The sequence below is a fragment of the Mauremys reevesii genome, linkage group 6 (assembly GCF_016161935.1).
Source record: "Mauremys reevesii isolate NIE-2019 linkage group 6, ASM1616193v1, whole genome shotgun sequence".
NCBI classification, from domain to species: domain Eukaryota; kingdom Metazoa; phylum Chordata; order Testudines; family Geoemydidae; genus Mauremys; species Mauremys reevesii.
The window spans coordinates 21,680,880-21,695,636 of NC_052628.1; the positions used below are offsets into that span (position 1 = coordinate 21,680,880).

At 44.2% G+C, this 14,757-nt stretch overlaps 1 protein-coding gene across 8 annotated transcripts in view; it reads right to left on the reverse strand.

The window, feature by feature from the left end:
- The window catches only part of PDZD2 (PDZ domain containing 2), a 192,568-nt gene that overhangs the window by 17,257 nt on the left and 160,554 nt on the right, over positions 1-14,757 (reverse strand). For all 8 annotated transcript variants that reach the window (XM_039544185.1, XM_039544183.1, XM_039544181.1 and 5 more), the window contains 4 exons: positions 13,118-13,938; positions 11,720-11,864; positions 6,228-9,882; positions 4,504-4,621 (listed from right to left, as the gene is read on the reverse strand). In XM_039544185.1, the coding sequence (XP_039400119.1) occupies positions 4,504-4,621; positions 6,228-9,882; positions 11,720-11,864; positions 13,118-13,938 (4,739 nt within the window). The remainder of the gene's footprint in view (positions 1-4,503; positions 4,622-6,227; positions 9,883-11,719; positions 11,865-13,117; positions 13,939-14,757) is intronic.

Genomic DNA, 14,757 nt, shown 5'->3' on the forward strand with positions numbered 1-14,757 from the left:
TTAAAGGCACAGGGGAAGCAAACACTATTAAGGGTTGCACTGTAAATATAATGGGCCTGATTCTTGGCCACGCTATGGGTGTTCTGTGGCAATTCAGTGGGATTTGGAGGATTACCCTTGTGTGAAGGGCATCCCTGCGGAGTGCTGGGCCAGTCTGAGAGCTGGCCAAGGTGGGCTGTGGGGGAGCCGAGGTAGATTGCTACGGTGTTGCAGGGCTGGGGAAGGGGAAGCAGCGAATTCCTGGGGGAGGCAGGGTTGCAACAAGTTAGAGATTGCATCTGCAGTGATGCATCAGGTCATTGAGGGAGGAATTTGCTGAGGGTGAGAGAGGAAGGAAAACATCTCCTGTGATGGTCTAGATCAGGGGTCCCCAACGCGGTGCCCCCCCGCGGGTGCCGCGTCCTGGCGGCATTTTGGCGGTGATGCCTCTCGACGCAAGCGGCGTCATCGAGAGGCATCACCTCTGAAATTCGGCGGCATTTCGGCGGATGCTCAACCGCCGCCAAGGTCCTTCGTCTGGCACCTGCCAGACGAAAAGGTTGGGGACCACTGGTCTAGATAATACTTAGTCCTGCCTTGAGTGCAGGGGACTGGACTCGATGACCTCTCAAGGTTCCTTCCAGTTCTATGATGCATTGGAGCTGGAAAGATCCATGCACAAAGCTGTTATCCCCACCCCTCACTGACCACCCAGTGTAGGGGTGTTCCCCAGAAGAAAATGGATGTGACCAAACATCCCACGGCCCGGTAACCCCTGGCTGCCAGAAAAGCCCTATGGGGCTGTGACCAGCTGGTTTAAGTCAGAGCAGCCTTCTGTTACACTGGATGAGAAAACAGAAAACTACAAAAATTATAAATGAGTTCAACACTAAAATCCGGGAGGGCCCTCAGCACAGTGTGCTAAATGGAGGGGACTGCACGGTAATATCCAGCTATCCTGTGTGCACAGTAAGTACGTGGCTGCATGTTAACCCCTACTTCTACTTCATATTCTGTCGCGCAGCCCCGCCTGGAATGCACCTACCGTTTCCCCCACCTGCTATTCTGATGTCACCTGCACACTCAAATCTCAGCTCTTCCTGGTTTCCTAGGACTAAACATCCCAGTCCAGGCACATACACAATCTGAACATTATCTCATGTTCTAAATGACAGACATTTTCTTTCTACCCATCTGCCAGACTCTCCCCTCACCAAAAGCATGCTCTGTGGTGGGGGGGGAGACTTTTTGGGTCGAGGGCCACATCTGGGTGGGGAAATTGTATGCAGGGCCGGGGCAGGGGTGCGGAGGGAGTGTGGGTTGTGGGAGGGGATGTGGTGTGCAGGAAGGGGCTCAGGGCAAGGGATTAGGGCAGATGAGGGGTGCAGAGTGCAGGAGGGGGCTCAGGGCAGGGGTGCAGGAGGGGTGCGGGATGTACGAGGTGGCTCAGGGGAGGGAGTTGGAGTGCAGGCTGGGTGCGGGGTGCAGCAGAGGGCTCAAGGCAGGGGGGTGGGGTGCACAGGGGTTCAGGATGCAGCAGGGGGCTCAGGGCAGGGAGTTGGGGTACACAGGAGGGGTGCGAGGTGCAGGCAGGGGGCTCAGGGCAGGGAGTTGGGGTGCAGGAGGGGTGTGGGGTATATGAGGGGGCTCAGGGCAGGGAGTTGGGGTGCAGGAGGGGTGTGAGGTACAGGCAGGGAGTTGGGGGCGGGGTGCAGGAGGGGTTTGGGCTCCAGGGTGGCAGCAGAGCGCACTGGGGCCAGGGCAGGCTCCCTGCCTGCCTGCCCTGTCCCCGGCCCCGCGCCGCTTCAGGAAGCGCTGCAGCCCTTGGGGTAGGGGGGCGGGGTGGAGAGCTCCACGTGCGCTGCCCTTGCCACACCTCCAGGTACCTCCCCCAAGGCTCCCATTGGCTGCGGTTCCCTGTTCCCAGCCAATGGGAGCTGCGGAGGGCGGTGCCTGGAGGCAAGGGCAACGCATGGAGCCCTCTGCTCCCCCCGCCCGGGGACCGCAGGGATGTGGTGCTGGCTGCTTCTGAGAGCGGCCTGGGGCCCATGGCGCCACAGGGGGCAATCCCGCAGGCCAGATCAAAGCACTGATGGGCCAGATCCAGCCCGTGGGCCGTAGTTTGCCCACCCCTGCTATGGGGTGGGCTATGGGAGGCTGCCTGCTGACATCCTTGCTTTGCACAGCTACCCCCCATAGGGACATGGCATACTGTAATACCTTCCCTCTGATCATCCAATTGTGCTTTACAGGCATCCATTAATCTAAGCTCACCACCTCCCAATGGGGCCAGTAACCATTACTAGCCCTATATTACAAATGAGGAAACTGAGGCACAAAGTGTGCAGATTCCTGATCCTGTGAGGTGCTGCACATCCTCATCTTCCCAAAGTCTCTATCTCAACAGACTGGGCACTAATTGACTTGCCCAAAGTCACAGAGGAAATCAGTGGCACGGCAGGAAGGAGCTCAGGCCTCTGATCTCAGTTCGATCCCTTAACCACAAAGCTATCCTTTTAAAACCTAGCACTGGTTTAATAAATACTAATAATAAACCCAGACCTGCACAACAATAATGTTTCAATGTTTCCTTTTTTCTTGATTTTCCTAATATTTGTTCAAAGATTCAAAGCCCCCAAGGGAGCCCTGTGATCATTCAAGTCTGATCTCCTGCATACCACGGGCCAGTGAACTTCCCTGCAATAATTCCTTTTGAACTACAGTATTTCTCTTTAAAAAAAATCCAAACTTAATTTCAAAATTGCCAGTGATGGAGAATCCACCATAACTCTTGGTAAATTGTTTGAATAGTTAATTGCCCTCATTGTTTTTGAACGCTAACAGAAAATTCAGCACTGCACAGACATAAAGGACGAGACAATCTCTGCCCAGAGGAGCTTACAGTCTGAATCAGACAAAGACACCCACATCATATTTCAGCGCTTGTATAATTCTGAAGAACTACCCCATTGTAGACTTCAATCCAGTATGTGACTAGAGTAAAGTTTTCCAGCCTACGTGCCATAGTGGCTTTAAGTGCGGCTATGAGAAACTATGCAGACATCGAGTGCCTTCCAAAAAGCATTCAGTTTTATAAATATTTGAGTTCTCTGATTTTAAAAACTGGCATGAATAAATAATCTCTCTAAGATTCCATGTAAAATACTTGAAAGTGCATTTAAATTATTTTTGGCCACGAATAAAATCCAGTTCTAGTATTTCTGGAAAAGCTGCCAAACCCACCTGGGCTCACACAGCTTTGGGGTCTCACAAGTTTTAACTAGGCTGCCCTGGGAAAGAGATAAAATCAAGTCACTCTGGGAGGTCCTGGTCCTCCCCATCCCATCTAATATTTGAAACTGTGACCTTCGCAAATAAAATTCAGAAACTTTCCAAATTTACCTCACCAGCCAGTGATATGCCCCAGATGTCACTTATGCTCACAGTTCCTCCAGTAAAAACAACAAGGAGTCCTTGTGGCACCTTAGAGACTAACAAGTTTATCGGGGCATAAGCTTTTGCAGGCTAAAACCCACTTCATCAGATGCATGGAATGGAAAATACAGAGACAGGTATAAATACACAGCATATGAAAAGATGAGAGTTGCCTTACCAAGTGGGAGGGAGGGTCAGTGCTAACGAGCCAATTCAAGTAAAGTGGAAGTGGCCTATTTTCAACAGTTGACAAGAAGGGGTGAATACCAAGGGAGGAAAAATCACTCTTGTAGTGCTAATGAGGACAATGTAATCAAGGTGTCCCATTTCAAACAGTTGGTGAAAACACACACACACACACACACACACAGAGGCTAAATTGGCAACAATTTCACTTGGGAGGCCTTTTGGTACCTGGCCACAGAAGGTTGCCTTAGTACAGTGCCTGGCCTCCGTGGACCAGAGGGGTAAGAGAGAGGAGCCAGGAGCCACTTGCAATATTGGGTGTCCCAAGCAGCCATGCTTCATGTTGCTGCCAAGCTGCCAGTGCACATTTAAACCAAGATTATTCTGCTTTCATTGCCTTTAACAGTAATAATAAATTGGAAGCTTATAGGAACAGTGAGGATTGGCATTTCATATTTGGCTGAGAACTTGGTTTGAGCCAGACGGTTGGTTAACGGTGTTAAAGTTGGCCTGCAGCTACTTGTTAGCTCAAAGACTTTCTAAGCTCTGGTAGTGCCTGACATGGAGACATGCTCCACCAACAGATTTGCAGAATAGACCATTTCACTGTGGATCACAATTGCTTTCACATTAGAGGAGTATGCCAGTAATACCCTTCATCAAAATAACTTTTTAAAAGCCCTTCAAATCAACCACATGAGTTTATGGCAGACATTATAAACTACAAAATTAGGGGCAAGCAGTGGTGCCATCAATGGTGATAGGTTACCATAGAAAATGAGGCTACTGGATGTATTCTAAAACTGTCTGGAATGGATCTTAACCTGTATTAAAAAAGAACTTACTTACATAGATAACTAAAATGTGGCTAGTGACTTTAAGTTTTGATCTTCCATTTCTTACCTCTGCTTGTTCTTTGACTTCTTGGAGCACAGTGATGATCTCACATTTTGCCTTTACTGATGATAAAAGAGATTGCAATTTCTGCTGGTCCAGGGTTGAGACTAATAGCTGAGCCAAGCTAGAAATAAGATACACATAAATGTAAAACGCAGCATTGTATTTCTGTCAGAATGAAGGGATATGTTTCAATACTAAGTATAGTACATTTCACATTAGCATCAATTACCCAGGCTTTATTTCACCACTTTTGTTACTTTTATTTCTTTAAATGGTGAAAAAGAAATTTTCAGATGTGCCTTCCATTACAGCATCTTCACTTTAGGCAATTTACACATCTGACTGCACACACGAATCAAGCGGTTAACTGTCGAAATGCTGTATACTGCGAGTGCAAAAAGGGAGGCCAATTTTAAATGGGCCTGGAAATCAAGCCCTATATCTTTCTTTAAAGATTTTAACCACCAACAGGATAAAACAAAGGGAAATTATTTAAAAAACTATTGCTATTAGAGCAGGGGTCAGCAACCTTTCAGAAGTGGTGTGCTGAATCTTCATTTATTCACTCTAATTTAAGGTTTCGCGTACCAGTAGTACATTTTAACGTTTTTAGACGGTCTCTTTCTATAAGTCTATAACAGGGGTAGGCAACCTATGGCACGTGTGCCGAAGGCGGCACGCGAGCTGATTTTCAGTGGCACTCAGGTCCGGGGGCCTCTGCATTTTAATTTAATTTTCAATGAAGCTTCTTAAACATTTTAAAAACCTTATTTACTTTACATACAACAATAGTTTAGTTATATATTATAGACATAGAGACCTTCTAAAAATGTTAAAATGTATTACTGGCACGCGAAACCTTAAATCAGAGTGAATAAATGAAGACTCGGCACAGCACTTCTGAAAGGTTGTCGACCCCTGGTCTATAATATATAACTAAACTATTGTTGTATGTAAAGTAAATAAGGTTTTTAAAATGTTTAAGAAGCTTCATTTAAAATTAAATTAAAATGCAGAGCCCCCCGGACTGGTGGCCAGGACCTGGGCAGTGTGAGTGCCACTGAAAATCAGCTTGCGTGCTGCCTTCGGCATGCGTGCCATAGGTTGCCTACCCCTGTATTAGAGTGTCGGTGAGCTCAGTAATTGCCATATTAGGAAAAGTGAACTACGGTGACAGGCTCCCATCTCAGGTGGGCAAGGAACCACAGTTATCTCATTTTAGATTACCAAAAAAAAAAAAGGAAAAAAAGAGAGAGTTAAAGGAAAGAAAGTGAAGGAGGGCTAGAGAGAAGGGAAATGTGGAATCTCTTCTAACTTGCTCAACACCCTAAAATTCCAATGGCTTCATTTCAGTGCCTTGACCTAAGCAAATGTTGGGGGTACTCAGGAATTTTCAAAAGGCGCTCAGCACCTCATGGGATCCAGCCCGTTTTATACAGGGCATTTCAGACACTACTGAAATGCAGCCACCTCTGCAGTGTTCCTCATCAAACGGCCATAATATACAATACTTCTCAAAAATAAGGCTTGAGAAACACTATGTCCAACTGATAGCAGAGTGAGGACTTGATCTAAAGCCATTCCATTGAAATATAATTAACTTCAATGGGCTTGCGATTAGGCCCTACATAACTGGAAGTTTTGCCTGAGAAAAGACTGCAGGAATGACGAGAACAATATTTCAGGAAATGCTTTTTCAATCAATAACCACACAACATTAAACTAACCTGATTGACCAGCTTTTTTCTGATGGCTTCCTATCTGGGGAGCTGTCATGTGGTACATCATCATCAGATGCTGACCCAGGAGTCCCTGAGCCACTATTCCAAGGACTACTCCCTTTAGAACACAGCCGGTTCATTTTTGCAAGGTTGGAGAGGGCAGAAGATGCATTCAGATTTGAAACGCTTTCAACAGGCAGGCCAAGTGATTTCCTGGGTGTAATTTCCAGTTCTGTTTTGAAATGGGTGGCCTCGGGTTCCACTGAGAAGTCCTCATTGCACAGCTTGTCAAGATCTGGCATGCTCAATGCTCTGAGCTCTCGGAGCTTCATGCGGGACAGTGACTGCCTGCCATAACCCCTGCTTCTTCGGATGTGGGATGTGTTGGGTGATGAGACATGCAGAGCTCCTGAAGTGTCTTCTCCCTTGCTCTTCTTTAAATGAGTGTCATCTTTGCTGCTGTCTGATGAATTCTGCTGTACATGTGTTAAGATTACATTTGTTTGTGATTTCTGAGGATATGTTGGACTTTGACTGTCGCTGCATGAACTCAAACTTCGCCTCAATGTCTGCATTGCATCGTTTGTGCTGGTACTGCTTATGGAGGATATCCCACTAGATGCTCGTCTACCAACATGTGGTTTAGAACTCATGGAGGTTGAATGTATGTCTATAGCTTTAACAATTGGTCTATCAAAATTTGCCAGATTCTCAAAAGATTTAATCCTCTGTTTAACAGAGAAAGATGAGGTAGATTCTTGTGGCCAGTTCAGTTCATAATAATAATAATTTCTCTTGAAAGTTTTTAGTTTATCTGTGGCAAGGCAGGTATTTTCATTAGCTAAAGAGAGCTGCTCCAGGCTTGGTTTCTGGACACTTTGGGGAGTGTGCATTTGCTCTTTTCCATCCCGGGTGCCCTGGCCATTCAGCACCCTGAGATGGACAATTTTTAGCATCCCTGAAACATTGCTCTGAACACCTTGCACGGGGTGTGCTGAAACATCTATAACATTACTGTCCTCTCTCAAACGACTTGACAACTGGGCTGGCATTGAGTAAGTCCTCGTCACAGTTTTGGATGCACTGTGTCGATTTTCATCCCCAGCGGTGTCTACTTGAGTGAAATACTGGCCATCCCCTGTCTCCTCAGTTAACTGGCTGATCTTTGTATTGGTAGCGTCTGCCTTTTCCAACAACAGCCGCTCTGATGATGGTGCTAGGGAGGAACAAGAGGAGGATAACCTCACCTCAATGAATGTGCGTTGGATTTCCTGGCCTTCTGGCTGCTCTTGCTGAATTGGGGGAGAACTCAACGAGGAGGAGTCATTGTTACAGACTCCTAGGTTTTGAGGACCTACTTGCTGAATATCACCTTCATGGTGACTGCTGTTTATCAGGTTTATGCCTGTGCCATGGTCTTCAGCTCTCTCTTTCACATACTCACCTTTCAGCATCTGCTTAGGAGGGGTAGTTACTTTGGGCAGATCTTCCCTAGCTTTGAAATCACCAACATCAATCTTAGCTCCCTTCTTATTACACACACCCTGCTGCACTGAAGCCTGCCTTTCTTTTTGTTTTTCACCGCCTCTCTGATGCTCCGTCTCCGCAGCAACGCTTAGCTCACCATTGCCCCTGGATTGCTTTTCATTGTTTTCCACTGGGCTGCAGCTGCTGCCATTCAACACAGGTAGTGATGTTTCTTCAGGCACAGCTAGAGATGGTTTATTTTCTTGCTCGGATTTAAGAGTCTTTGAGACTGGTGGGGTGCTCTTGCCAGGTTCCACGTTTGTAGGTAGGTTACGGGACCCGGAGACTTTCTTTCCTAGAAGCTTGGGTGATAACTGTGGAGAAACGGAAGTTCTTCTCTGATCCGTCCCACTAGCTTTTGCAGGATTAAAGCTCGGCGCTTCTGAATTTGCCTTTGTTTTACTTTTGATAGTGAGGCCTTTTAGCTTTGGTCCTGTTTTGGCTCTCTGACTATTTAAAAGGGTTTCCACAATAGTCCTTTGGGCCATTGCCTTAATTTCTTGATGAGATTTTTTCTGTGAGGTCGGGCTGTGCAGTACTGTAACTCCTTTGCTGGAGCTTGTGCCGGTGCTTTGGATTTTTGCATGAGAACTTCTTCCCAATGGCACACCATTAACTTTTTCATTTTTCCCTGACAAGTCCTGGGTCGTACCAGCCTTACTTAGATCTTTTGATTTAGGAGGAGTGGGTGACCTGGACGTGAGTGTTGAGCTTTGTGATAAAGAATCTATCCGATTACTATCTGTTTTATTCAAATTAGCCAAACTGTTTGTTTCCTTCTTTGTCAAAGCAGAGTGATAACTAACCTTGTGATTGCACTCATTAGTCACTAGTTCACTTTCAAATTTGGATCCTTGTTCTTTATCATGATGTTCTTTGTCCAGCAAATTGCTTTCCAAGCCATTCACCTTCCCAGTAGTGCAGAAACTCATATTTTTGCTTTGCAAAGCCATATCTTTGAAAGACTCACACAGTTTCACAGATTTTTCATTGTTCTCCAAGCCCATTCTGTCTTCTGTACTTAAGGCACTGTTGTTATGGAAGGAGCAAACTGGATGAACACCCAATGGAGGTTTGAGGGTATCTTTATCTGGTAGAGAAACTGAGGGAAAAGAATGTAAGGGAGTAGCCGGAACAATATTTAAAAGCTGTGGGGTGTGTAGAATTGAATTACATTGATCTTCTAGTATAAATGGAGCTTTGTCATTGTTTGTATCCAGTGAACTATATACCGCACAGCTCTCTGTTTGTAAAGCTTTTGCCGTGTGAGGGGATGGTGGGGAATGATGAAATACGCTTCTAGCAGACGTGAGCTGCTGATGCTCCTCAACGGGCCGTTGTGGCTCATTATTCATGCAGCAAATTTCAATTTGCTCCTCATCTGACTCTGTAACATTGCAGGTTTCAGAGGATTTACCATTAGCAGATGGCAAGAGCAAACCGTCACCAGTAGAATCTGGGGCTTCGGTGAGAGATTCCGTGTCTGAATGGGAATCCTCTGCAGCACCATACATTGATTTTGGAAACGATTCATTTCTTGTATGTTCCACAGAGTCTGCTGCAGGCAAATCATCTACGCTTAAACTGCTAAAATTCCTAGAATAGTTATTTAAGCAGCTTTTATTCACAGTAAAAAGCTTGCTTGTATTAATGGAATCCAGTACTGATAACCCCCAAATCCCCTGGGCATTAGCTGCATAATTCACATTTTTTTCAGATAGCTCCTTCTTTGCTATATCTGGCTCAGAATTAGTAAAACAACCTTCCTCTGTCTCACAACTGCACTTGGCAGTGTACTCATCTCTGGGGCTTGCTACTGTCAGTAGAGACTGAGAAGTTCTAGCCTCTGAAGAATTCAGTTTGCTGATGAAGTCATCAATATCAGTGACTGGGCTCACAGCACAGTCTTTGACACAGCTGACCTCTGAGGCACCTGCTTGCACCTCTTCAGTCTTGGCATCAGGTGGCAGCATTGTTCTCTTTGTGATACTGTCTGGATTTTCGTTTTGCAAAGTCTTTTCTTCACATTTCCCAGAACTGGTTTCTTCTTCAGCTACAAGGATGCTGCAGGGGTCAGCCTGATCTGAACCATCAGTCCCTGAAGACATGAGGAGGTTTGTAAGTCTGTCCACAGCTGTATCAAGATAAAAGGGGGTGGGGGGAGGCAAAAAAAACACTTAACTCTGATTAGTTACATTAATGGAATGTTACACACAAAGTATCATGTTCTTACTGCAAAAATAGATACACATATATACCAGCTAAATGTTTCCCTATAGCTCTGCCCTTCTTTTCTTCTGTAACGACTCTTAAATTTCCAGAAATAATCATATTCCAGCTGGATCAGAATAATATATGTGGAGGAGGGAAGACTTATTTTTAGTGAGTAATTATGATTTGTTTCATTCTTAACTTTGATGGTTAGTATCCTGTTTAAATTTCCAAGTGTAAGTACATAGCCAGTTGGGCCTGGCTGCGTTCATTCCCATTAACCCTAGAACAAAGAGGAGGAATACACAGTACCAGGCTGAAATAAATTGCACTGAATACCTGAAGACTAGTGTACTAGTCAGAGGTGCTTCAGTACTGCACTGAGGAGAAACTGTAGAAATGCTTTGGCTTTGGTCCTGCAAGCACTCGTGCATATGCTTAATTTTACACATGTGAGTAAGGTTATGGGGGCATAAGTGTTTACGGGATTGTGGTCTTAGATCTTCTCTTTCATCTCATGAACATTCAGCCCACTCGCAGGCAATTTATTGACTGCCCACAACTCCTTCCACCGATCCATCCACACATTCCAACTCACCCACTTTTCCCAGTTTGCTCAGTTACATCACAGACGACAGCAAGGAGGTAGGTTGTGTAAGGAGTAAGTATACTGGGATTGGGAAGAGTTTCTGGCAAAATGGAGGAAATACCAGAGGAAGGAGGCAGGGGAGAAAGGGACGTATGCTCTTGGGAAAAGCACCAACCTACTCATATCCCTGCTGCCACAAGCCTCCACAATGGTTCTAGCCTAGGGATTTAGGAATGGGACTTCCTGGCCTGCCAGAAAACCCTTAAAAACTGCTGGTATCTAAGCATCACTCATTTGGAAGCTAGTTAGACGTCTAAGTATTAACAGTTGAACAAATAAGAGTGTATTTTAGCAAAGATAAAACAAAATGTAGTGCTGCTATGTGCAACATGTACTGTTCTTTTCAAACACTGTTTGCCACACTGCATAAGTCATTTAAATTGTAGATACAAGCATACTGCAGGATAAGCATAAATCTTCTTAGTGGGTAGAACTAGGTTTCAACATTTCCACCTAAACTAGAAACAACTCTTTACAACAAAAATGCAAGTAGCCATTTCAACAAGACTCAAGCACTACACTTCTGCTTTTACACTTTCTTTCGGAGCAGCAGAACTTTCTGATTTACCAAGAAAGAGCCTGGATTTCATTATTTTACTATCTGATCACAAAATACAACTTAAACTTCACATTTTAAGAGACAGATTTGACTAAAAGGATCAGAGTATTTAAAAGCTTTAGACTCTCTTATGCATTGTCAAATTAACTTGTCATTTATCAACAAGACATTGACTGCAAATGTGATTGTCATGCTTGACCCTAATACTTCCATAATTAAATTCCCTGATGGGTTAACTTGACTCCGCATTAGATGGTTAAAAGCTCTAAATACTCTGATACTTTCCGTCAAATATTCTGGAGCTATTATTTTAAATGTGAGCTTTAAACCTTCAGGTCAGGATGATGAAACAGCACTTCATGATGACATGTTATAAATGACTGAAAATCTGGCTCCGTAATGAAATGCTTTATCATCAACATCAATACCTACACACACACACACACACTTTTTCTGAATTATCTTAGATGTCAGGTCAACAAAACACCTGATCAAGCTTTTCCTACTCACGTATTCAAAACCAACAGTATAAGAGTGAAAAAATGCTCTCACCTGATACTGCCTTTTGCACCTCTAGTGTTACAGACATGGGGAGATTCTGTATGAACAGACAGATTTCCTGGGATGTCATTCCACTTATTGGGGTACTGTTGATGGATAAAATCTCATCTCCTACTGTCAGCTTTCCCATAGATCCCTAATATGGTTACAGAGATAAATGAATGTAAATACCTGAGAGTATCACAGAAGCAGAGGGCAGAGCTTGCAGTACAAGCATAAATGTTTTACACACAATGCTCCCAGTTTCCAGTGGTTACAGAAGGCAGAACACTGGCATTAATATACTCAGTTTACAGACAAGTAATGTGAGGAACAGAATGTCGCTCACGCTTTGTGGTTAGCAAGTGGGAGATCTGATGACAGAAGGAACCTCCCAGTCTCTGTGACTCTGCACAGAGACCAGGTACCTCTCAGTGAAGATGTTGGAGGTGTTGCTTGGCTCCCAAAGAGGGTGGTATGAGGAAGAGGTCATGGTATTCTGGCTGAATGAACCATAGTTTCTTTAGGATCTCCCAAAGCAGTGCTGCCTCCTAGTTATCACCTCCCCGCCTCCTAGTTATCACCTCCCCGCATTTGACCAGGAACTTGGGACCCTACTCAACTCCCATTAAATCAATTTGAATCTTTTAATTGCCTTAAAAAGGAGCCGGTATCAGGCCTTTAAGGCATAGGCTAAATATACTTCCCAAGGTTACACAATGAATCAGTGGTTAAGATAGGAATAGGGATCCAGGAATCATGACTCTCAGACCCCTGTTCAAACCACTATTCCATACCCCCTCACAACAGTAAAGAGTCTCTCAATCAGCGAAGAACATTATGTCACACATTGTTCACACAAAAATTCTCCATACAATTGAATAAGGTCAGCATTCTGTACACATGTCAGGCAATTATCTCCACTGTAACAAGCACAGATAAAGTGCAGAGTGGATAAATAAATAATAAATAAATAATAATAGAAGAGAATGGTTACATCCTAAATTGCAATATAATTCTTGCCTATTAATAAGCAATGTACATTTTATCATTAATACTTAATGTTTCTAAATCACTTCTCTTCCTTACATAAAGCTTCTTTTGTTTCTGGCAAAGTAGAAAAATCGTAGTGAACCCTGAAACAATAATGACTAATATGGATTATTTCATTTTGGTATATTTTTGCCTGTTGACTTTTTCACGCTTAAATCAGATGGGGCATGACTGTGTCTCTAAAACATGTAGTTTAATGGCATATTAAAAAGATAAGGAATGAGACTTTTTTTTCCAGTGGAGGTAAATCTCTCGTTTGCATGCATGTGTAAAATCTCACTTATCAAATATTAATCTCCACAAAGAGAAACCCAAGAGTAAACATCCACAAAGTGACTCATATTTTTAAAATGTTACCCTTTCAGCTGCTCCGCCTGATCGTAAACCTGTTATCACAACTCTTATGGGAGTGGCCTGGATCTCCAAATCCAGGCCAAATGATTCATCTTCATTCCGCAGCAGATTAACTGTTTCAGCATTGCTCTGCCTGGGGATCTCGGGGGCTTCAGTCCTTTTGCTGTGTGGAAGCGTCCTGGCAATGGGCTTATGACAGGAACCGTGCTCCTCCATCTTCTGCCTTGGGAGATTGCGGCACTCCGTGCTCATCATGCTTTTTACTCTTGTGACTGCTTTGTGCTCCAGTTTAGGGGATCTCATAGAGTCAAGCTGTGCCTCTCGGAGCTCCTTCACTCCCAGATTAGTAGGATGACTCTCAGGCATACCTGAGCAATCAAGTGCTTTGATCTGAAAGCAGGACAAGTCCTCCGTTTGCTTTAGGGCACTCTCCTCAGACACCAAGGAATTGCTGAACACAGGGGTAGCTGCCTTACTGCCAGGGCGTCGAGACAATTCACCATCCTGGCCTTCATCATCAACTTCAGCGGAAGAGGTTGTGATGACAACGCCAGATTCTTCCTTGGCATTTTTCTGGTTCTTGTCCCACTGCCTCCTTTGGAAGTGGACCTCTTCTTGCTTGACAAAATCATCCTCGTCGCTAACATCGCCATCATAGAAAACAACTCTTCTCTGCCTCAGCAGTGGGCTGCGGACAGACTTGGGACTACCATCAAGGCTCTCCTGTCGGGCAAATTCCACGTGCTTGTTGAAAAGACCAGGTGACTTCCCACTGGTTGATGAAGCAAGACTGTCCGCTTTGGTTGTTCCTGCTTCTTTAGCAGCTAGAAAAGAATTGATTACATTTTTAATTGCGCTTATTGGACTAGTTTTATACTGAGCATTCTACTGCAGCCACTTTAAAAGAGACACGCTTGTTAGCAACAGAGGATTTTCGCTGTGTCTGTGTAGAAAGGCTGAGCTGTTTTTCCATGTCCTCCACTCTATACCTACCGTAAAAAAGCACCAGAAATGAAAGATGGTCTTGTGATTTATGGATGCTTCCTATTCATTACACATCTGGTTTTATTCTCAGCCTGCTTCTGAACCAGGACTGTGCCCACAAGAAGAGAAAGGAGCGCACACACATTTATTTTTTAAATTCAAATAGTGGAAAATCCTTGTAATTCTGCTTCAATCTATGCAAAGAACTGACCTAATCGATTCACAGTGAGAGAGAGAAAGACACTCAGCCAAAACACAAGCACACAATCTGTTTCATTCTAAAAGCTGGGTGAGCTAAGACTTCCTAGTCATACCCTTCTTATTAAAAAAACTATATATATATATATATATATATATATATATTCATATGGACAGAATATAATACAAGCTTATTTTGTGTAGTGTCTTTCACACAAACCATATCCAACATTGATTTGTTGAGTTAAATAATGAAATTTCAGAGACAAATACTGACAAGGGCAGAGACTATCTGAGAAGCATAGAAATATATCTGCTCTCCCATGCCTATGCGATTCTTGAATTGAGATGGAGACTCAGTATGGAAGAGAAACACGAGTGTTCCAGGTAGACCAGAGAGAGGAGAAAGATCTCACAAACGTGCAAAATATTTTATGGCAGCACCATATATTCTGGTGTAA